The following is a 24,286-nucleotide window of genomic DNA, read 5'->3' on the forward strand; positions in this document are numbered from 1 at the left end:
GGCGTCGTCCGCGTACTGTAGCTCAACAACAGAGGTTGGGGTGGTCTTGGATCTGACCTGGAGATGGCGCAGGTTGAATAGGTTCCCACTGGTTCTGTAGTTTAGTTCCACTCCAGCGGGGAACTTATTGACTGTGAGGTGGAGCATGGCGGCGAGAAAGATTGAGAAGAGGGTTGGGGCGATGGTGCAGCCCTGTTTGGCCCTGGTCCAGACGTGGATTGGGTCTGTGATGGATCCATTGGTAAGGATCACAGCCTGCATGTCGTCATGGAGCAGGCGGAGGATGGTGATGAACTTTTGGGGCATCCGAAACGGAAGAGGACGCTCCATAGACCCTCGCGGTTGACAGTGTCAAAGGCCTTTGTAAGGTCGAAGAAGGCCATGTATAAGGGCTGGTGCTGTTCCCTGCATTTTTCCTGTAGCTGTCGCGCTGCAAAAATCATGTCTGTTGTGCCCTGGAGGGGATGAAATCCACACTGACTCCGGGAGGAGCTCCTTGGCCACGGAAAGAAGTCGGTTGAGGAGGACTCTAGCGACGACTTTCCCAGTGGCTGATAGCAGGGAGATTCCTCTGTAGTTGCTGCAGTCAGACTTGTTCCCTTTTTTAAAGATGGTCACGATTACTGCATCTCTGGGATCCCCTGGTATGCTCTCCTCCCTCCAGATGAGAGAGATGAGGTTGTGTATTCGCGCCAGCAGTGCCTCTCCGCCATACTTCAATGCCTCAGCAGGGATTCCGTCTGCACCCGTAGCCTTGTTGTTTTTAAGTTGTCTTATGGCTTTTTCTACCTCGTGCAGTGTTGGGATCTCACTGAGGTGGTGGCGGGTAGCATGCTGCGGGATGGAGTTGAGAACACTCAAGTCAAAGGCAGAGTCTCGATTGAGGAGATCTTCGAAGTGGTCCTTCCAGCAGGCCCTGACTGCCTCAGAGTCCTTGATGAGTGTTTCCCCATTCTTGGCCAGCAGTGGGGTGGGGTCTTGGGTTTTTGGCCCATAGGTGGCCTTGACTGCGATGAAGAATCCTTGCACATCATGGTTGTCGGCCAGGTGCTGTATCTCCTGTGCTTTCTCCATCCACCACCTGTTCTTTAGGTCCCAGGTTTTTGTTGGACCTCAGCCTTGTGCCATCTGTAATGCTGCTTTGCTGCTCCTGCGTTGGGTTGTTGTTTAAGGCTCAGAAATGCCATGCGCTTGCGATCTATTAGCTCTTAGATCTCCTGATCATTCTCATCAAACCAGTCCTGGTGTTTCCTGGTTGAGTAACCGAGTGTCTCTTTGTAGGCGCTGGTTATGGAGGCCTGGAGGGCAGACCAAGCGCTGTGTGCATTCTGCGTCTCGAGATCATCAAGGCACGTCAGGTTAGCTGTGAGGCGTTGGCTGTATAGGGCTCTCTTAGCTGGGTTCTTAAGTGCTCCGGCATTGACTTTTTTGCGGCATTGCTTCTGCTGTCTCCTCCGCTTTGGGGCTATGTTGATGTCGATGATGGATCGGATTAGGTGGTGGTCCTTCCAGCAGTCGTCAGCTCCTGTCATGGTGCGAGTGATGTGCACATACTTGCGATCCCTGGCTTGGACGATGACATCGTCGAGCAGATGCAAGTGCTTGGAGCGAGGGTGTTGCCACGATGTCTTGTATTTGTCCCTCTGGCAGAACAAGGTGTTGGTGATGACAAGTTCATGCTCTCGACATTTTGTCAGGAGTAGGGTACCGCTGGAGTTGGCTTTCCCGACCCCTTCTCTGCCAATCACACCCCCCAGAGGTCTGTGAACTTGCCAACCCCGGCATTGAAGTCACCGAGGAGGATCAGTTTGTCACCCGCGGGGTCGCAGGACAGGGATTTTTCGAGGTTGGTGTAAAAACCCTCTTTGGCCTCATCAGTTGCATCAAGTGTCGGGGCGTATGCACTGATGACTGTGGCGCCCTGGTTCCGGGATAGGGTGAGTTGAAGAGTCACGAGGCATTCATTCGCCCCACAGGGAGAAATCTTTGAGGCGGTTAACCAGCTCGTTTTTGATGGCGAAGCCGACTCCATGGAGACGCCGTTCTTCTTCTGGTTTCTCTTTGCAGAAGAAGGTGTAACCTCCACCTTGTTCCTTGAGCTGGCCTTCCCCTGCCCGCCAGGTCTCGCTAAGGGCGGCGATGTCGATATCAAAGCTTTTGAGTTCCCGGGCAATTATGGCGGTGCGGTGTTCCAGCCTGTCGCTGTTGGGGTTGTCCATGAGGGTCCTGACGTTCCAGGTCCCTTACTTCATGTTAACGGAGTGGAAGATGCCTGTGCGTGAGTTCTTTTATCGTGGGGTGGTCGTTGCACACTAGCTACCACATGGGCTTAGCTGAGCGAGGTCTTGATCCAGTGGCAAGGGGGTCCAAGACGACTGGAGACCAGGCACTGCTATATGGGCCTAGTTGCCTACGGCGAGATGTTGGCCGCAGGCTCGGCGCTGGGTAGTAGGTGATCTGAGGCCTGGTTGGGGACAGGCATTGGGAGGGTCAGGGTGGGAGGGCAGGGGGATCACAGTCATGGAACTCACCACGTGTTGGAGGTGGAGAACCTCTTGTTGGCTGGTGCAGATACGATGGTAAGTACTTCAGGGAATCTAATACGGCCAGAGTGATCTCCTGGACTAGTTTTGATCGCCTGGATGGGTTGGAGAGGAATTTTCCCAGATTTTTTTCCCCCAGTTGGTCTGGGTTTTTAATCTGTTTTTTTGCCTCTTCCAGGAGATCGCATGACTCCGGGTGGGGTGGGGTGTAAAATGTTGTGATACATGGGGTATCGCAGTTGTAGGAGGCGGACTGGTTGGACCGGGTGCTCTTTACCTGTCAGCCGTTGTTCATTGTTCACAGGATAAAAGTAACCATCATGGCTGCTGAACGAGGCCCATGTGGCTCTTTGTCGGCTGGCGCGGACACGATGGGCCGAAATGGCTTTCTTCTGCGCTATAACTTTCTATGTTTCTATGTAAGCTGCTGTCTTCTAGCAGACCTAACTGCTGCCTGTCCTGGTTACTCAGGGTACAGCTGCTCCTCTTCCTCCAACTGGAGGGAAGCAAAAATGATAAGCAGCTAGTGCTTAAGTGCGAGTAGGTAAGGGGGGAAAAAAAATCAGTAAGAAACAAACTGGAAGCTCTGAACTACCTTGTTAATGCACTATTCACAGTGGTACACAGATCATAATGACCTGAGTGAATGCTCCTTTAAATGCAACTTACAGTCATGTCAGTCAATTTGTGAAGCCATTGCCACTAAATTTTACTTAATGGGTTTACTCCTGGGTCAAACTTCTGGCCCACCCAGTTAAAATGGTGCCAGTGTCCAAATGATGTAATCCAACTGCTATTTGGATTTATTCATGAGGCACCCGCCTCTTTCCGGCAGGTGCATTTGCAAACAGAGTCAGATCCGCATCAGATTTCCATTGGAAACAGGGCGCTAATTTGATTTTTGTGATTTTAGCTGCTCACTTGCCCCATTGCCGCTGGCCAGGTTGGGTTAAAATTGGAGCTCAGGAATTAAAGTTGTCTACACAGCCAGTGATCTTTGAAATTTTGTCTCCCTGCTATATCAAATATGTGGAATGAAATAGTATAAAGTCATTGGCGATAATAGCAAGCATGAGATTGTTTTGCTGCACTGAAGCCTTAACTTGATTGATTCGTTTCTTATTTTGTAAAGGACAAGGACACAGAAAAGTGGATCGTCTTCAGGTAGTTCACCACTTCCATCAACTTCTCTCACTTCGATTGATGCATCATTAGAAGATTCCTTGCCAGGTCCTTCCCTTTCCTCTCCTGCCGTTGATTTAGATGATGATATAATTTCTCCACACATCCTGATGCCCGACAGCCTCAGTCAACTGGAAGAGTTTGGCCGCCAAAAGAAGCGGCAGAAGAAGCTGCCCAAGCAACAGCGGCAACGGCAGTTCAGTGACCTGTGGGTTCGCATTGAAGAGAGGTGGGTTCTAATTTTATGTTTCAATTCTGGATCAAGACTCTGGGAAATGGTGTCATGATGAGAAAGGGGAAAAAAAATAGTCCCTCTCCTTTTTGGACCATGTGTGATATAAATGATGACCCAAATGTACAAAGAAGAAAGTCAATTATAATTTGTTTTTGCCAGCGGCATTAGGCATCTTTGTCAAACCAATAGTGCAGTTGTTAGTAGACTCAAGCCCGAGATAATAGAATGATATGATCAGAAAAAAAATTGAGGCAGAGTGGGAAAATTTTTGACTGAGATCAAATAACTTAGCACAGGCCGTAGATCGACCTTGGGACTTTCATGGTCTGTATGACTCAGTAATTCATCGGGTGGTACATTTACCCACTTGTCCATCACATTAATATCACTATAACAAAATAGTGATATTGTTTTAGGATGAGCTTTGTGTTACAATTTCAGCTTTTGAAGAAAGTTGCTCTGATAAAATTAAATTTCAGCGTAGTCTATTTTAACATAAGAACATAAGAAATAGGAGCAGGAGTAGGCCATTTGGCCCCTTGAGCCTGCTGCGCCATTCAATAAGATCATGGCTGATCTGATCCTGGCCTCAACTCCACTTCTCCGCCCACTCCCCATAACCCTTCATTCAAAAATCTATCTATCTCCACCTTAAATATATTCAAAGACCCAGCCTCCACTGCTCTCGGGGGTAGAGAATTCCACAGATTTACAACCCTCTGAGAAGAAATTCCTCCTCATTTCTGTTTTAAATGGGCGGCTCCTTATCCTGAAACTATGCCCCCTAGCTCTCAATTCCCCCATGAGGGGAAACACCCTCTCTGCATCTACCCTGTCAAGCCCCCTCAGAATCTTACATGTTTCAATAAGATCACCTCTCATTCTTCTAAACTCCAATGAGTATAGGCCCAACCTGCTCAATCTTTCTTCATATGAAAACCCCTTCATCTCAAGAACCAACCTTGTGAACCTTCTCTGAACTGCCTCCAATGCAAGTATATCCTTCTTTAAATAAGGAAACCAAAACTGGAGCTTGGTTTATATTTTGTTTAATCTCTTTTAGTTTGCTTTTCACTTTGTGTAAAAACTGGATTAACATGGCTTTGAACATTACCATGGCCTGAATGAGGTATTGTTGGTGAGTTGGTGTTTCTGTGGGCTCAAGTTTCCACACGATAAAAAACGGGCGCCCCTCCGAGCTGGGCGACCATTTTTCGCGCCTAAAACGGCGCCAGAAAAAAAACTCGCAATTCTGAAGCGTTCTGCAGCTCCTTGTCTGTTTGGCGTGGCGCCCAGGAGGGCGGAGCATACACTCGCGCCGATTTTGTAAGTGGGAGGGGGCGGGTACAATTTAAATTAGTTTTTTTTCTGCCGGCAACGCTGCGCGTGTGTGTTGGAGCATTCGCGCACGCGCAGTGTGAAGGAAACATTGGCACTCGGCCATTTTTGTAGTTCTTTGTAGCTGTTTAATTTTTGAACATTTTTTAATAAAAGCACATTGCCATCAGCACATCAGCACTTGCAGCCTTCTCACTGTCTCCTTCCCTCCTCCCCCGCGGGAAGAACGGGCGCCTCCTCCCCCCCACCGCAGGAAGAACGGGCGCCTCCTCCCCTCCCCCCGCGGGAAGAACGGGCGCCTCCTCCCCCCCCCCCCCCCCCGCGGGAAGAACGGGCGCCTCCTCCCCCCCACCGCAGGAAGAACGGGCGACTCCCCCCCCGCCCCCCGCGGGAAAGAACGGGCGCCTCCTCCCACCCCCCCCCCCCCACGGGAAAGAACGGGCGCCTCCCCTCCCCACCCCGCGGGAAGAACGGGCGCCTCCTCCTCCCCCCCCCCCCACCCCCCCCCGCGGGAAGAACGGGCGCCTCCTCTCCTCTCCCCCCCCCCCCCCCCCCGTGGGAAAGAACGGGCGCCTCCTCTCCTCTCCCCCCACTCCCCCCCGCCGTGGGAAAGAACGAGCGCCTCCTCCTCCCCCCCCCCCCCCCCCCCACGGGAAAGAACGGGCGCCTCCTCCCTCCCCCCGCGGTAAGAACGGGCGCCTCCTCTTCCCCCCCCCACGGGAAGAACGGGCGTCTTCTCTTCCCCCCCCCCCCGCGGGAAAGAACGGGCGCCTCCTCTTTCCCCCCCGCGGGAAAGAACGGGCGCCTCCTCTCCCCCCCGCGGGAAAGAACGGGCGCCTCCTCTTTCCCCCCCGCGGGAAAGAACGGGGCGCCTCCTCTTTTCCCCCCCGCGGGAAAGAACGGGCGCCTTCCCCCTCCCCGCGGGAAAGAACGGGCGCCTCCTCTTCCCCCCCTGCGGGAAAGAACGGGCGCCTTCCCCCTCCCCCGCGGGAAAGAACGGGCGCCTTCCCCCTCCCCCGCGGGAAAGAACGGGCGCCTTCCCCCTCCCCCGCGGGAAAGAACGGGCGCCTCCTCTTCCCCCCCCCCGCGGAAAGAACGGGCGCCTCCCTCCCCCGCGGGAAAGAACGGGCGCCTCCTCTTCCCCCCCCGCGGGAAAGAACGGGCGCCTCCTCCCCCGCCGCGGGAAAGAACGGGCGCCTCCTCTTCCCCCCGCGGGAAAGAACGGGCGCCTCCTCTTCCCCCCCGCGGGAAAGAACAGGCGCCTCCTCTTCCCCCCCCCGCGGGAAGAACGGGCGCCTCCTCTTCCCCCCCCCGCGGGAAAGAACGGGCGCCTCCTCTTCCCCCCCCGCGGGAAAGAACGGGCGCCTCCTCTTCCCCCCCCCCGCGGGAAAGAACGGGCGCCTCCTCTTCCCCCCCCCCCCCCGCGGGAAAGAACAGGCGCCTCCTCTTCCCCCCCCGCGGGAAAGAACGGGCGCCTCCTCTTCCCCCCCCCCCGCGGGAAGAACGGGCGCCTCCTCTTCCCCCCCGCGGGAAAGAACGGGCGCCTCCTCTCCCCCCGCGGGAAAGAACGGGCGCCTCCTCTTCCCCCCCGCGGGAAAGAACAGGCGCCTCCTCTTCCCCCCCCGCGGGAAAGAACGGGCGCCTCCTCTTCCCCCCACCGCGGGAAAGAACGGGCGCCTCCTCTTCCCCCCCCCGCGGGAAAGAAGGGCGCCTCCTCTTCCCCCCCCCCGCGGGAAAGAACGGGCGCCTCCTCTTCCCCCCCCCCCCCCCCCCCGCGGGAAAGAACAGGCGCCTCCTCTTCCCCCCCCCGCGGGAAAGAACGGGGCGCCTCCTCTTCCCCTCCCCGCGGGAAAGAACAGGCGCCTCCTTCTCCCCCGCGGGAAAGAACGGGCATCTCCTCTTCCCCTCCCCGCGGAAGAACGGGCGCCTCCTCTTCCCTCCCCGCGGGAAAGAACAGGCGCCTCCTCTTCCCCTCCCCCGCGGGAAAGAACGGGCGCCTCCTCTTCCCCCCCCCCGCGGGAAAGAACGGGCGCCTCCCCCCCCCCCCCCCCTCGCGGGAAAGAACGGGCGCCTCCCCCCCCCCCCCCCGCGGGAAAGAACGGGGGCCTCCTCTTCCTCCCCGCCGCGGGAAAGAACGGGCGCCTCCTCTCCCCTCCCCGCGGGAAAGAACGGGCGCCTCCCTCTTCCCTCCCGCGGGAAAGAACGGGCGCCTCCTCTTCCCCCCCGCGGGAAAGAACGGGCGCCTCCTCTTCCCCTCCCCGCGGGAAAGAACGGGCGCCTCCTCTTCCCCTCCCCGCGGGAAAGAACGGGCGCCTCCTCTTCCCCTCCCCGCGGGAAAGAACGGGCGCCTCCTCTTCCCCTCCCCGCGGGAAAGAACGGGCGCCTCCTCTTTCCCCCCCGCGGGAAAGAACGTGGCGCCTCCTCTTCCCCCCCGCGGGAAAGAACGGGCGCCTCCTCTTCCCCCCGCGGGAAAGAACGGGCGCCTCCTCTTCCCCCCCGCGGGAAAGAACGGGCGCCTCCTCTTCCCCCCGCGGGAAAGAACGGGCGCCTCCTCTTCCCCCCCGCGGGAAAGAACGGGCGCCTCCTCTTCCCCCCCGCGGGAAAGAACGGGCGCCTTCCCCCTCCCCCGCGGGAAAGAACGGGCGCTTCCCCCCCCCCCCCGCGGGAAAGAACGGGCGCCTCCTCTTCCCCCCCCCCCGCGGGAAAGAACGGGGGCCTCCTCTTCCCCCCCCGCGGGAAAGAACGGGCGCCTCCTCTTCCCCCCCCGCGGGAAAGAACGGGCGCCTCCTCTTCCCCTCCCCGCGGGAAAGAACAGGCGCCTCCTTCTCCCCCGCGGGAAAGAACGGGCATCTCCTCTTCCCCTCCCCGCGGGAAAGAACGGGCGCCTCCTCTTCCCCTCCCCGCGGGAAAGAACAGGCGCCTCCTCTTCCCCTCCCCGCGGGAAAGAACGGCGCCTCCTCTTCCCCCCCCCCGCGGGAAAGAACGGGCGCCTCCCCCCCCCCCCCTCGCGGGAAAGAACGGGCGCCTCCCCCCCCCCCCGCGGGAAAGAACGGGGGCCTCCTCTTCCTCCCCGCGGGAAAGAACGGGCGCCTCCTCTACCTCCCCGCGGGAAAGAACGGGCGCCTCCTCTTCCCCTCCCCGCGGGAAAGAACGGGCGCCTCCTCTTCCTCCCCGCGGGAAAGAACGGGCGCCTCCTCTTCCCCCCCCCGCGGGAAAGAACGGGCGCCTCCTCTTCCCCTCCCCGCGGGAAAGAACGGGCGCCTCCTCTTCCCCTCCCCGCGGGAAAGAACGGGCGCCTCCTCTTCCCCTCCCCGCGGGAAAGAACGGGCGCCTCCTCTTCCCCTCCCCGCGGGAAAGAACGGGCGCCTCCTCTTTCCCCCCCGCGGGAAAGAACGGGCGCCTCCTCTTCCCCCCCGCGGGAAAGAACGGGCGCCTCCTCTTTCCCCCCCGCGGGAAAGAACGGGCGCCTCCTCTTCCCCCCCGCGGGAAAGAACGGGCGCCTCCTCTTCCCCCCCGCGGGAAAGAACGGGCGCCTTCCCCCTCCCCCGCGGGAAAGAACGGGCGCTTCCCCCCCCCCCCCGCGGGAAAGAACGGGCGCCTCCTCTTCCCCCCCCCCGCGGGAAAGAACGGGGGCCTCCTTCTCCCCTGCGGGAAAGAACGGGCGCCTCCCCCCCCCCCCCCTCGCGGGAAAGAACGGGCGCTTCCCCCCCCCCCCCCGCGGGAAAGAACGGGCGCCTCCTCTTCCCCCCCGCGGGAAAGAACGGGCGCCTCCTCTTCCCCCCCGCGGGAAAGAACAGGCGCCTCCTCTTCCCCCCCCCCCGTGGGAAAGAACGGGCGCCTCCTCTTCCCCCCCCCGCGGGAAAGAACGGACGCCTGCTCTTCCCCCCCCCCGCGGAAAAGAACGGGCGCCTCCTCTTCCCCCCCCCCCCGCGGGAAAGAACGGGCGCCTCCTCTTCCCCCACCCCCGCGGGAAAGAACGGGCGCCTCCTCTTCCCCCCCCCGCGGGAAAGAACGGACGCCTGCTCTTCCCCCCCCCCGCGGGAAAGAACAGGCGCCTCCTCTTCCCCCCCCCGCGGGAAAGAACGGGGGCCTCCTTTCCCCCCGCAGGAAAGAACGGGCGCCCCCCCCTCCCACGCGGGAAGAATGGGCGCCTCAGGCTGACTGCAGCATTCTCCGTGCCTGAAGCACTTTCACACAGGTAGGAAGATGGTTTATTTAATCTTTTCTTTGCTTATAAATGTTTATTCAGGTTGGATTTATTTGTATACAATTTGTCGAAGTACATATAAGGATTTATTGTAGAATTTAATGACTTCCCTTCCCCCCCCCCCCCCCACCTCGTTCTGGACGCCTAATTTGTAACCTGCGCCTGATTTTTTAATGTGTAGAACAGGTTTTTTCAGTTCTACAAAAATCTTCACTTGCTCCATTCTAAGTTAGTTTGGAGTACGTTTTCACTGTGGAAACTTTGAAATCAGGCGTCAGTGGCCGGACACACCCCCTTTTGAAGAAAAAATTCTGTTCCAAAGTAGAACTGTTCTACCTGACTAGAACTGCAGAAAAAAAAATGTGGAGAATTGCGATTTTTAAGATAGTCCGTTCTCCACCAGTTGCTCCTAAAAATCAGGCGCAAATCATGTGGAAACTTGGGCCCATTATCTTGAAAAATATGCATTGCAAGCTGTGTCAATGGTTCAGTGAGTAAATGCACCATTTTGTTGGCATTGAACCATATAGACCAGAAAGGTTCAATACCAGCTTTGCATTGAGTCAGATCATTTCAGCCAGAGTGGCGGTAGGACACCTCAATTAAATTCAGCATTTGTGGATTAAGGAGGGAAAACTCAACTCAAGTTCCTGTTCCTGATATGATTCAGTGATCCCTGCTGGAAAGTATGGGTTGAAATTGCGTAGCGCTATCCAATTCTAGCGGAAACGAACTTCCGGTTCAGCACTCCAGGAGGGAAGTGGAGCATTAAATCAAGCGCTACCACTTCCCTTGGAGCGCTAAACCATGCAGGAGGGGCAGTAGCGGCAGAGCGCTGCACAGTGACCCAGTGCAGCGCTGCTGGGGTCAGAGGCAGGTCCTTAAAGGGAAGGGCCATTGCTGCAGGCTCTGCACAGAATCGAATCCCCTGCTCGCTGATGGCACCCGTGACCCACGACAATTAGCCCCAAGCACTCTTAAAAGAGTGCAGGGCTGATCAATCGCGGCAGAAGAAAATTTGCAAAAAATAATCTGAGGGCTGAATAAAATCTTTTGGTCTACCTCACTGGCAATCCTTTTAACTGCCGCTCCCCAAGTGCCCGGCTGACCTCACAACGACCCCTGCAGCTGCCGATAACGCCCGGCGATGCTGCAAGGGACGGAAGCGAAGTTTTCATCTGGGGCGGTACCAGGGCACTTCGCACCGGATGACGTCACGATCTCCGGGGCACAGGAGGTCGTAGCGTTAGGGTTTACCGCCGCCGCTAATCTGCAGGGGAAGTTCGCTGGAGTCGATACTCTCGCCGCGCCCGGTCACAGAGCCGGTAGTGCCCTGCTAGCGCCCCCCGGAGGTGCTAACCCCCCATGTGCAAAGGAGGCCAATTTCTCTCCCTATAGAACATAAGAACATAAGAATTAGGAACAGGAGTAGGCCATCTAGCCCCTCGAGCCTGCTCCGCCATTCAACAAGATCATGGCTGATCTGGCCGTGGACTCAGCTCCACTTACCGACCCGCTCCCCATAACCCTTAATTCCCTTATTGGTTAAAAATCTATCTATCTGTGATTTGAATACATTCAATGAGCTAGCCTCAACTGCTTCCTTGGGCAGAGAATTCCACAGATTCACAACCCTCTGGGAGAAGAAATTCCCTCTCAACTCGGTTTTAAATTGGCTCCCCCGTATTTTGAGGCTGTGCCTCCTAGTTCTAGTCTCCCCGACCAGTGGAAACAACCTCTTTGCCTCTATCTTGTCTATCCCTTTCATTATCTTAAATGTTTCTATAAGATCACCCCTCATCCTTCTGAACTCCAACAAGTAAAGACCCAGTCTACTCAATCTATCATCATAAGGTAACCCCCTCATCTCCGGAATCAGCCTAGTGAATCGTCTCTGTCCCCCCTCCAAAGCTTGTATATCCTTCCTTAAGTAAGGTGACCAAAACTGCACGCAGTACTCCAGGTGCGGCCTCACCAATACCTATATAGTTGCAGCAGGACCTCCCTGCTTTTGTACTCCATCCCTCTCGCAACGAAGGCCAACATTCCATTCGCCTTCCTGATTACCTGCTGCACCTGCAAACTAACTTTTTGGGATTCATGCACAAGGACCCCCAGGTCCCTCTGCACCACAGCCTTTTGTAATTTCTCCCCATTCAAATAATATTCCCTTTTACTGTTTTTTTTCCAAGGTGGATGACCTCACATTTTCCGACATTGCATTCCACCTGCCAAACCTTAGCCCATTCACTTAACCTATCTAAATCTCTTTGCAGCCTCTCTGTGTCCTCTACACAACCCGCTTTCCCACTAATCTTTGTGTCATCTGCAAATTTTGTTACACTACACTCTGTCCCCTCTTCCAGGTCATCTATGTATATTGTAAACAGTTGTGGTCCCAGCACCGATCCCTGTGGCACACCACTAACCACCGATTTCCAACCCGAAAAGGACCCATTTATCCTGACTCTCTGCTTTCTGTTAGCCAGCCAATTCTCGATCCATGCTAATACATTTCCTCTGACTCCGCGTACCTTTATCTTCTGCAGTAACCTTTTGTGTGGCACCTTATCGAATGCCTTTTGGAAATCTAAATACACCACATCCATCGGTACACCTCTATCCACCATGCTCGTTATATCCTCAAAGAATTCCAGTAAATTAGTTAAACGTGATTTCCCCTTCATGAATCCATGTTGCGTCTGCTTGATTGCATTATTCCTATCCAGATGTCCAGCTATTTCTTCCTTAATGATAGCTTCAAGCATTTTCCCCACTACAGATGTTAAACTAACCGGCCTATAGTTACCTGCCTTTTGTCTGCCCCCTTTTTTTAAACAGAGGCGTTACATTAGCTGCTTTCCAATCCGCTGGTACCTCCCCAGAGTCCAGAGAATTTTGGTAGATTATTACGAATGCATCTGCTATAACTTCCGCCATCTCTTTTAATACCCTGGGATACATTTCATCAGGACCAGGGGACTTGTCTACCTTGAGTCCCATTAGCCTGTCCAGCACTACCCCCCTAGTGATAGTGATTGTCTCGAGGTCCTCTCTTCCCACATTCCTGTGACCAGCAATCTTTGGCATGGTTTTTGTGTCTTCCACTGTGAAGACCGAAGCAAAAATAATTGTTTCATGTCTCAGCCATTTCCACATTTCCCATTATTAAATCCCCCTTCTCATCTTCTAAGGGACAAATCTACGTGATTATCAGTTGAGGATAGGTTTGGACTTGACTGCGATGTTCCAAAATATTCACATAGCCTGCTGACATCCACTGTCAAAACTTGCATTTTTTAAGCTGGTTGGTGAGTTAGCAGAGGACTGCTGGCCATGGATCTGTACCCCAGCACGAATGAGCACTTTCAGGAGAGGAACAAAAAGTGCTTGATTATTTTCAGACAACACAAAGAGTTAATGGGTTTGTGGCCCACAATTTGTGTTATGTAATGCTGTATGCATGCTGCTTATTAGCTGTTGGGACTTGGTTACCGTTTGCAAAGTTTACATACATTTTAGGTTTGATTGACTGTATTTCTCAGATTTTCATTAATTCCAGTTTTATTTTCCCATGACCCTAGTATTGTAAACTCCCTGAAGTCTATTCACCCAAGTGTCTATTGTTCAGGCAATTCATCACCTTCATACTTGTAGATTGTTCAAGCATCAGGACAGTTCTTGTCCACTGTCCACCCATATGTGCACTTTCCCTCTGGAGTGGGAACTGTAGCTGGCTTCTCGTTCCCAAGACAGGGGTGCTGAAATAAATTGTAGCATTCCTACCAGTGCTCTGGCGATGGTCATCTAACTCAGCACAGACTGGGGATTGAACCTGGGACCTTTCTGGCTTGTAGGTCATACTGGGCAGTGAAATAACCTAACAGAAACACTGGGGAATATAACTTTCATCGTTTGAATTTCCTCCTTTCATTCTCATTTCCCATTTCATTATTTTTCTGGTTTTGATTCCATACTATTCTGTTTAAAGATATGCATGACTTTATGCACAATGTTTGGCGAGCAGGATAATCCATTTCTAACCAGAGTCCCCAGCCCACAGGCTGCGCAGCTGTGAGACCAGATTACTCAGTGACAAGCTCACAGGAGCATTGAAGTAACAGACAAAGGGGTGAAATTACCCCTTCCCTTAAGGCCTGTTACCGCCAGAAATCGGCAGCCACGCTGCGGAGTGTAATGGTTGCCGATTTCTCGTGGAATGGCCGCCATTTTGGAAATTCCGTTCCTGCAGTATCGCGGCAGTGATCTGCTCCCCCCACTACTGCTCCGCTGCTGCCAATCCGTACTAAGTGCATCATAAGAGCGCGCACCACCGATGTTCCCCCCCCCCCTCCACCCCGATGGCGAAATTCCGGCAAGAAAATCTTCCTCCCGCTGGGCGGTGCCGAAAGCTGCTTTTTCCTGCCGGTGCAATGAGATTGTAGTCCTTCTAAAATGGCGGTGCGGCTCCCATTAAAGGGGAGGACCTCCTGCAGCTGGCCCCATGTTTTTTTTTTGTCGGCCGACTGCCATGTTGGGCCGACAGTTATGCCCCCGGGTTTGGCCGGGCCGCCAACAGGCAGCCTGGCACCGCTGACCCGGCCGAAACCTTCCCTGTCGACCGAGCTTAAAGAATCGCGCAGGCTTTCCCTTTTAAGTTAAGGGGAGAGCCAAGGTGACGGGGCACCGTGATGACTGACAGCGGCGGCCACTATATCCGCCCTCAACTTCCACCCCTCTAGACTGTGAACTTCTGCTTAACGCCACACATCCGCCCCCATTATGACTGACCTCCGGTCCGCTGGGGAAAAAAGCCAAAGAGCGGAATTTCGCTCATGAGGTCACCCCATCCACCGCGTCGGTAAAACCACAATAAACAGGGTAGATGCACCCCGCTTCCAGCGGTGGGCAATTTCGGCCACTTAAACACTGAAACACTGCAGTCAGCGTAAACAATCCTTTTTAAGGACTGTTTCTGCATGAAAGTTTATTAGTTCTGAAATTCACTCAGAAATTATATCAACTGGCAAAGAACACTGTTATAAATCATACCCATTAAATGCTGCATTTATAAGCAGGGACTGTGAGACAAGCTTAGCTGTGCACCTGCGAGAATATTCTTTCTGGTAGAAAAACAGTCGGGCAGCTGGATTACTGTGTGTAGTTGGGCATGTGCAATCCTACCAGCAGATTGCTATTTGAGATGGAGAAGTGCTCTCAATCTTCTCAGTTACATATGGAGTTCTTACAGATTGGCAGAAGCAAAGGGCTAGAGAAAGGGAATATGGGGATAAGAGGCTTCTTTGTTTTGGTAAATAAATGAGTGACCTTTTATTTAAAATGAAAACAATCTGATCCACACACAGTCAGTAACTCTTCCGCACTTTTAATAGTTTACGTGAAGGAATAAGCCAGTGGCTTCAATTTTAATCAAATCTGTTTACATTCTACATTGGGCTAGTTTTTCCACCTCTTTTCATCTGCATTTCTCCTGAAAGCACTAGGATATAGCCCCATGAGTTATGTCTTATGACAATTGGTCATTCTTCATTTGAAAGCCTGTACAAGGGGTATTGGTGAAGGATTTCACTTCCATACCAAAGCCGAGCTGAATACTGTGTTTGCATACCTTTCACCATCTTTCTCCTTTTCTAGTTCTCTCTTTCTCTTTCTCCTTTTTGGATTAAGTTTCTCTCCTTTTCTGGTTTGCTTCCTTTATGGAAGATTCCTGGTCTATATGACTCAGTACCACACTGATGGAGCATTTATGCTCCGAACCACTGGGATAGCAGATTTGTTCATTGTTCTCACATTTTCATTGCTTGTAGTTCAAACAAATATCAACCTATGTACCCTGTCTGGGAGTTGGTCGTCTAAGGCAACACGTATGTTCACTATTCGATGACATTGTTTATATCCTGATACAAACTGAAATGTCAGAAATATTTTCAATTAATAGAGGAATGGGGCTTTTTTGTATGCAAGGCGACTTCTGGCTGGAAAGAAATTCTGTTAGAATTAAGATCATATTAACATTGCTTTGCTCGGCCAGTATTATTTAGCATCCTAGCATGGCACAAAGAGATTAAGTAGTGACGCAGGATTCTTGACCATGTGTGATGCTTTAACTCCCACTAGCCCAGACTTATCACTGGCTTACATTGATATATCACATCAAGGCTATAAAACATTGGGCCAAATCTTCTCGGGAGTTCACAATACACGCCGTTATTAACATGCAAATTCAGGGGTAGAAGAGATACGACGCAAGTTGCGACTTTCCACAACTTGTCTCGCACAAACAGCATCTCGCCTTTTACTGCCCCGTTATTTTTAAGTACTTGTTGGTTTTTCCCACCTTAATTGCCCATTAAAATTGCTGCAGAAAGTTAGAGCTCATAATTAGCCGCATAAGTACCCTTTTACCAAGGTGATAATTGTGAATGCAATGCCAATCAATCTCTCCCGCCCAGAAAGGGAACAATTAAAACTGTTGAGTCTCGTTCCTGCAAGCGATAAATTCTTCTTTGATGGTCACTTAATTCAATCAGAACTATTTGTCTTCATGTAATAATACAAATAAATCACATGGTATTATTCCCCACCTCAGTGGGAACTAAGCTCCTGCATTTTCCTTTTGAACCTGGCAAAAGCTCACCCTCACAGCTTTGAAACCTGCTTGTGCCTCTGTCTCTGTATTTTATCTCCCTACATTCATAATCCACGATGAGGGCTTGTGTTAGACAACCACAACCTCTAGAACCAAGGACCTCCCAGCACAATGGGTGTTTATTGATCGCCAAGAAAGACTAATGAATTAATTATTGTTTTCAGTCTTTGGGAAAACAACATCAAAGCTTGGCCCATTCGCATTTTAACTATTTTCTGTTCCAGTGCTTTTTCTTAAACTTGTGTGATTACACTGTGCTTTAAAACACAAACTTTACATGTAACTACAAAAGCAAAATACTGCGGATGCTGGAAATTTGAAGTAAAAACAGAAAATGTTGGAAATTCTCAGCAGGTCAGGCAGCATCTATGGAGGGAGAAACAGAGTTAACGTGAAAGGTCATCGACCTGAAACGTTAACTCTGTTTCTCTCTCCACAAATGCTCCTTGGTCTGCTGAGTATATCCAGCATTTTCTGTTTTTACTTTACGTGAAACAACATTTTTTTTTCCAAATCTTTTCCGTGGAAAAATGGTTTAAGATTTGAATAACATACCGATAATGCTGTCTTGACGGAGTGGTGTGGGAACCACAGTGAGTCCAGCACAGACCATGACTGCATTTCACTCAGCTAACGTCACACAACGAAGAGAAATTGGGTCATTTGAATATATTTATGGCGTTCCAGGCATCTAACACATGGCGAGCTGGGAATACAGTGGGGAATTGGAGGCTGCAATATCAGGCACCAGCAACTGAAAAAAAATATTTGTTCCTGGGATGTAGGCATCTCTGGCAAGGCCAGCATTTATTGCCCGTATCTAATTGCCCTTGAGAAGCTGGTGGTGAGCCATCTTCTTGAACCACTACGGTCCACGTGGTGAAAATACTCCCACAGTGCTGTTCAGGAGGGAGTTCCAGGATTTTGACTCAGCGATGATGAAGGAACGGCGATATATTTCCAAGTCCGGATGGTGTGTGACTTAGGAGGGGAACTTGGAGGTGATGGTGTTCCCATGTGCCTGCTGCCCTTCTCCTTCTATGTGGTAGAGGGCACGGATTTGGGAGGTGCTGTCGAAGTAGCTTTGCCATATTGCTGCAGTGCATCTTATAGATGATACATACTGCAGCCACGGTGTGCCGCTGGTGGAAGGAGTGTATGTTTAAAGTGGTGGATGGGGTACCAATCAAGCGGGCTGCTTTGTCCTGGATAGTGTCGAGCTTCTTGCACTCATCCAGGCAAGTGGAGAGTATTCCATCACATTCCCAACTTGTGCCTTGTAGATGGTGGAAAGACTTTGGGGAGTCAGGAGGTGAGACATTTGCCACAGAATACCCAGCCTCTGACCTGCTCTGGTAGCCACAGTATTTATGCAGTTGGTCCAGTTCAGTTTCTAGTCAATGGTGACCCCCTGGATGTTGATGGTCGGGGATTCGGCGATGGTAATGCCTTTGAATGTCATGGGGCGGTGGTTAGATTCTCTCTTATTGGAGCTAGTCATTGCCTGGCACTTGTGTGGCGTGAATGTTACTTATCAACACAAGCCTGATTGTCGTCCAGGTCTTGTTGCATGCGGGGATGGACTGCTTCATTATCTGCGGAGTTGCGAATGGAACTGAACACTGTGAATCATCAGCGAACATCCCCATTTCTGACCTTATGATGGAGGGAAGGTCACTGATGAAGCAGCTGAAGCTGGTTGGGCCTAGGACACTACCCTGAGTAACTCCTGCAGCGATGTCCTGGGCTTGAGATGATTGGCTTCCAACAACCGCAACCATCATCCTTTGTGCTAGGTATGACTCCAGGCAGTGGAGAGTCTTCCCCCTGATTTCCATTGAGCTATTGCAGGGATCCACGTTGCCCATCTAACAATTTAATATCCTGGGGCACAAAGCACCTTTCGAGAATTTGGAGGCCAAATAAAAGGATGACCATTAATGAAGGATAGCCATATTACAGATGTGGGCTACAAAGGAGTAAAGTTTTTAATGTGGGAGTCCCCTAATCCACCCATTGGAAATGGATACTCAGAATCTAGAGCGCTGCTCAAGTCATATAATTGGCCACAAATCTGGGGCCTTGATGAACTTTACAAATAGTCAGTGTAAGCTCCTAGCATACTAATTGCCTTCTGCCTGCATTTCTATTGCTAATCACTGAGCCTAGAGTAAGCATTGGGTCTCTAGGCCCTATTGTATAAAGCGTCGACAGCCTAAGCACCATGTGCTGAGGACAGAATTATTTGGCTTCACTCTCTAGGTTTACAGATGAAAAATGATCACTTGGGTGAGCTATTGGAATTCTGCTAGTGCCCATGGAACCCAAGTGAAAATCAAAGTCTTCAGAAGAGGGGAGACAATTCGGATAGGGGTTTAAAACTAAAATAAATGATGCAAGAGTTTTAGCTAGAGCTAATTTTAGAATTGTGGAGGTAAGAAGTACTGCAACTTCAAACAGTCAAGTGCATAATTTAAGAATAAACTATTTACAGAATATATCCTAATATTAGAAAACAATCCATCCTGTTTTATGGAGAATCTTGGTGAATGAGCTCAGGGTTTAATTACTGTCATTATGCTAATAAATTCTAGTAATTTTAGTGGAGATTTTATTAGATGTGTGAATTAGTAGTGTTCTAAATGTTGGACATTATTTATTGAAGACAGTGAAGACCTAATCAGATACCATTTATCTCCCATTTCAAAGTGAAGTTGGTGTTATTTATGTTGTGTTCCCAGTAGCAAGCCAAACAGGATACTTTTCTCTTTTCAACACCAATGGAAAGTTGTTTTCCCAGCAGCGAGCTAACTTTCCTCAAGAAGCAATCTGTCACAATGACAGCTTTATATCCTTTTGACCCAAGGTGTATCTTTTGGATGCCTGAACAAACTTCAATTAAAACCCTGAAGCCCCTAAAACAACAAGGTCACAAAACTGGCATTACATTAGTCACCTCTGAAACCCATTGCCGTCTGTTATGCTAGGTGCAGACAGGTCCTGTGAGTCACCTTTGGCTTGGGCCTGACCGTATACAATGAAAATGTTGTGATAGTGTCCTCTTTCAGGCTTGGGATCTCATGGATAGTTATATTGACCATAGGGAATACAGCAGCCCATTGACATGATGACTATTATGTCAGGTGGGGTTTTGATATGCTCCTGACTCCAACATTCCTAATGCTTGATACGTAGCAGGGGATGACATTCTGCAATCTAAGATACATGATCTTTGGCTGCAGCTAAGACAACTGGCTTTCACTGCTCTATCAGAATGAAGGTTTACTTTGGAAGCCCAGAGGCTATTGTCTTCAAGCATCTGCAAACATTAGATATCACACGAGACCAAAGTTTAAATTCTAGAAAAACATTAATGAACAAGCTGTAAGAACTTTATTACATGATAAAATTTGAAGTGTTTTTGTATATATAGTGTAACAGATGGTACATATACATATCTCCATGGATAAAGAAAATATTCCACAGGGTTAGCCTGATCTTATAACTTATAACTCTGAATAATTAAATGGAAAATGAATTGATCAGGTCACAAGTGGAATAATTTCTATATCCCACGGGGTGATTGTAAATTTACACTAAAAGTGTCAGTTTTAGCTCGTTTAGTGAACCGGCACAGGCACTATGGGCCGAATGGCCTCCTTCTGTGCTACATGATTCTATGAAATAAATTTCAAATGTAGTTTCTTCAGTAGCTCAGTAGGTTCCTGCACTGCCTGATGTAATTCTCGACCTTCAAGATCAGGACGGCCCTTGGTTCAACCTCTGGATTGTGCTTAATGCTAATCTCAACTGGAGGAGTGCTGAGGCACGACAGCGTCTCTGAATGAGGATGGGGTAAATATCACCCTGAGTTCGTGGTTCAGATCTCACAGTGGTTGTTGCTGAAATATGCATGTGTCTGTCTCTGCAAGGTGTGTCATGATGGAATCCTGTTCCCTTATGATGGTGCCACCCCTCTCCATGGTTGAATAGCCTGCTGAAACTTATTTTCTAAACTCACACATGAAGAATGACCATTTGGGTAGTTACTACCTATGGAACTGTTTCTCAGAATGAGTCAGGACCTTCAAGAGAGGAGTGCAGAAAATGTTTTGGAGGATTTTGATTTTTTTTTAAATTATGTCAAAAAGTTCTATGGTAAGAATGGCCACCAACAACATCTGGTGATGCAGTGAGGCACACACCATTGGGATAAAGCATGATTAGGCCTCCTTCCATCCCTGCATGGCCCATAGTTAGACATATGTGGTTGCTCTGTTGCTACATTCCCAAGCAGCTCTGCATGTAATGGATGTTACTCAGTGTGGGGTTGATGTTATGGGATTTGCCTCATTTGTACCATATTTTTTGAACCAAAGATTCAATACATTTCAAAACTTGTACTAAAACTGCTTCAGTTCATTTCTGAATAGAGCAATATTTTCAACCAAGATTCTACAGCAATATGGCTTCAAGATGCTTTAGGTTCCAGATTTAGTGCCCTGATAAGAATCATGCAGTAATACAATGATGTATGACATTCCTTGGCATGGAATTCCTCAGCCCTAAAATTGTTCATAACTAAAAGGAGCTGTTTAGTGGTATAGTATCATCAGCCCAAAGAATGGATTCTACTTCATGAGAGCAAAACCTAAGAATGATGGTTTAAAATTTTAGGTCACTTGTTCAGCGAAGGTGGTGGTAGGCTTTCCATCTTTGTAGCAGCTTTATTGATATGAGTGGCTTGCTCAGTCATTTCATGGGGCAGTTAAGAGTCAACCCCTGTGCGACTGGAGTCACATATAGGACGACAGGTTTTCTTCCTGAAGGGAACTAGTTAGGTTTTTATGATAATATTACTGATACCAGTTTTTTATATTTCCAGATTTTCTAAATTGGATTTAAATTATCAAGCTGCTATGGGGGTGGGGGTGGGGGGAGGGATTGTGAACTCACATTCTCTGGATTACTCATTCTGTAAAATAACTACTATACCACCGTACCCACGTGTAGAACAAGAAAACGTTGTATGAGCCATCAAGTCCGATTCTGATACACCAGAACAAAACTTAAACCTTTCTGGTTTCTGGCTCTCTGTATGTGTGCAAAAGTTGAGAGGAGAGAGATTAATCCATTCCACAAAGGAGGCCTAATATCATTTGTAATTATATGATGGTGTGTAGTGTGAGTAACAGATACATCCTTGAAATGTATGCATGCAGTACTGGACTGAATGAGCATTATTTCCTGAACACTTTCAGTACAGGGCCCCTTCTAGACCTTGAATCCAAGAACCGGTTTTATAATGAGGCTGTAGAAATATTCACTGTAAAGAAATGTTGGGTGTAACTCAAATGTGTGTTGGCACTTCAAGTAACTATACTGTTGTAGTAGAACTGGAACCATTTTGTCACTGATCTAATACATAAAAAAACTATTCTATCAATCTGACGCATGCACTTAAGAATTTTTTTTAGGTGAAAATCTGTTTCGTATTAGAAGCTTGTCTGCTTCAACTTTCTCTTTGTCCTTATCATCAGATGAAATACTTGTTATATTGAGCAGTTAAAATGATTCATACCATATGATAGTCTACAGAACTGTGTGTCTTTTCTATTGTCCGTTAAATTTGCCGTCTCGTATCTTTGGAGCAATCCTTGTGTAAGATTTAATGGGAAAAGCTCATTTCTCAACCTAGTCAGCAAATGCACTCACTGTGAATAGTGACTTAGAAAATCTAAATTGTCAACCTGTCTTTTCTTGTGGTTCTCCATATTAGTTGATACTTGAATTGTTTCCTTAGCTGGTTACACATCAGGTCACATTTCTGGTACTTTAACTGCGACTCCAATGTATCTAAAGCTACAATTTTAACTCGGGGTGGAAATTGGGGCTGGAAGCGAGCAGACAAGTCTGCTGGAGTGTGAGGTCTGGAAGGTTTTAACTCCCCAGCCTCATTTACATGCCCCGCTGCTGACTCCTGCTTGAGGCTAGCAGGACTAAAATCACTGCCGGCGAGCAAAAGTCAAAATCCATGGGGGGGCCGGTCAGGCTGCCGCCGGGAATCAGCAAGAACGGTCCTGGCGGGGTAAATAAGGAATTGGGGGAATTGGAAAGTCGGCGATCAAGGGAGGTGGGAGGATGCCCCGGGGCAGGGGAGGCTCGAAGTATCCGTGCATGCTTCATGTGTCCTAGTGACATATGTTTCTGCAGGTTATGTGACAATACTGTTTGATGTGTGACTGACTGAGTTTATCAGACTGGTCTGTGTCATTTTCAGTCCATTTTGCTGGTTTACAATACAGGTTGATCCAATCAGACCTATTGATTATTGACACCCAAGACTGCAGTTCTGCTGATGTTAGCCTATTGCTATATAACCAAATCATCTCTCCAGTATTGTGGGGTGTAATAGGCCATTTTTTAATAAAGGAAAGAATTATTTTAACGAATAAGATTTAAATTTTGGGTGTAACCGTCTGATTACGACCCTACAGGAAATCCCTCTCCCATGTTTTATTGGCAGCATAGAAGGCACTGTCATGATAGCAAGTTCTATTTGCAACCTTTTATACATCCGGTAATGTACAGTGAAATGGTTACCAGAAATAACTAAACAACTGCAGTCATTGGGACTCTATCTCCAAAGCCGTTAAAGACACTGAGTTTGTAATTTGATTCTAGTGAATAAAGTGGCTTGCATTCATTGGACCATTTATGTACATTGACTGGTTTAAAGATTAAATTTGCTGAAAAATATTACTGAGCTAGATTAATACCGAGCTCTGAACTTTTCTAACAGAAGGGTTTGCATGACATCAGTCATGTCGAATTGTGTGGGAAACCAGCTTAAATGGCTTCTTTATCGAAATAAGGCTGGTGATGCATGGAACACTGAAGACCTCTCTTGGGAATTTGGAATGTGTTTGTTTTAAGGTATTTTATCCCCTTATTTGTTGCCGCACCACATACTGTCTTTGACCAAAAAGGATGGAAGGACAGCATGCTCCTGGGTCTCTGCAAATGGCAGTCTGCTCACTCCAGCCACCGGGGGCAGTGCTAGAGCAGTAACCGGAGATTGCCACCTCAGTTTTTCACTTCCTGTAGGAGGGCACCCAACCTCTGGCAGCCCTACACAGCTGAGATAAGGATCGCAGGAGATGGGGGTGGTTAGAAACACTCTGTTTCCCCCCCCACCGCCCAACTGATTTTGTGTGAAGTACAATTTATTTTACAAGACTTATTTATTTGATATTTGAAGACTGGCAAACTGATATTTTATATCACAGTTCTCAATTTTATAGGTAACTTAAAGTTATCCTAAGGTTTCCTTGTTCCTGTGATGCTTACTTCCTGGGTATCTGATGTTGCTCTTTTATTTATTTCCTGCAGCACAACAGTCATGCCATCCAATATCAGGATTATCAATGGCTATATCACAGTGGAACCTGCGCATGAGCCTTCACATCAAAAGGAGCAGCATCCCATCCTCAACTCTGCCTCAATGGCCACAGTCCTATCAGCGACTGCACTCCTCTACGGGGTAATCTGGAGTCTGCTGTGGCCCTCCTGACCCCCCTGCACACGTAACCTTAACCCACAACTTTTTAAAAACCCTTAAAGGAATTTCTGGTATTAGCTGACGGAGCTTTTTTGCAGTTACATATAGGAAATGTCTGTGCCCTCAGCTTGGTCGACCCCCAAGACTTGGTTGCATCAGATCCATCATGTTCTTTGCGATGATGCAGGAAAAACTAAACTGAGATTCTGAAGCTCGGACAGCCATACGGTGACAGCATCTTCTTTTTGTAGAAGGATATTTTTTCCCATGATGCTATGGGGCATTGTAAATTTACTTCTGAAAGTATATATGTTCATATGAATAATGTATATTTATTCCCCATCAAAGTTGTTTTTGTTGTGTATATGACTCGATAACACATGCAAAGTCCAGTGCTATAAAAGGTATGCCTTAGTCTGTCCAGGCAAGGTAGACGTTCTACCGAAGGTTGGCTAGTGGGTGTATTTATTAGTTGAGAAACATTAGCAGGAGATTCCTCCTGACTCCCCATTAAACATCTTCAATGATTCAGCTGATTGTTCAATATATC

The 24,286-nt window shown here is 49.5% G+C and overlaps 1 protein-coding gene across 1 annotated transcript in view; it reads left to right on the forward strand.

The window, feature by feature from the left end:
* Positions 1-23,988, forward strand: part of LOC139268098 (metalloprotease TIKI2-like) — a 184,360-nt gene extending 160,372 nt beyond the window's left edge. The window contains exons 3-4 of the mRNA XM_070886111.1: positions 3,676-3,954; positions 23,568-23,988. Of these exons, the coding sequence (XP_070742212.1) occupies positions 3,676-3,954; positions 23,568-23,748 (460 nt within the window). The 3' untranslated portion in view covers positions 23,749-23,988. The remainder of the gene's footprint in view (positions 1-3,675; positions 3,955-23,567) is intronic.
* The last annotated feature ends 298 nt before the right edge of the window (positions 23,989-24,286 follow it).

The sequence above is a fragment of the Pristiophorus japonicus genome, chromosome 8 (assembly GCF_044704955.1).
Source record: "Pristiophorus japonicus isolate sPriJap1 chromosome 8, sPriJap1.hap1, whole genome shotgun sequence".
Classification (NCBI taxonomy): Eukaryota; Metazoa; Chordata; class Chondrichthyes; family Pristiophoridae; genus Pristiophorus; species Pristiophorus japonicus.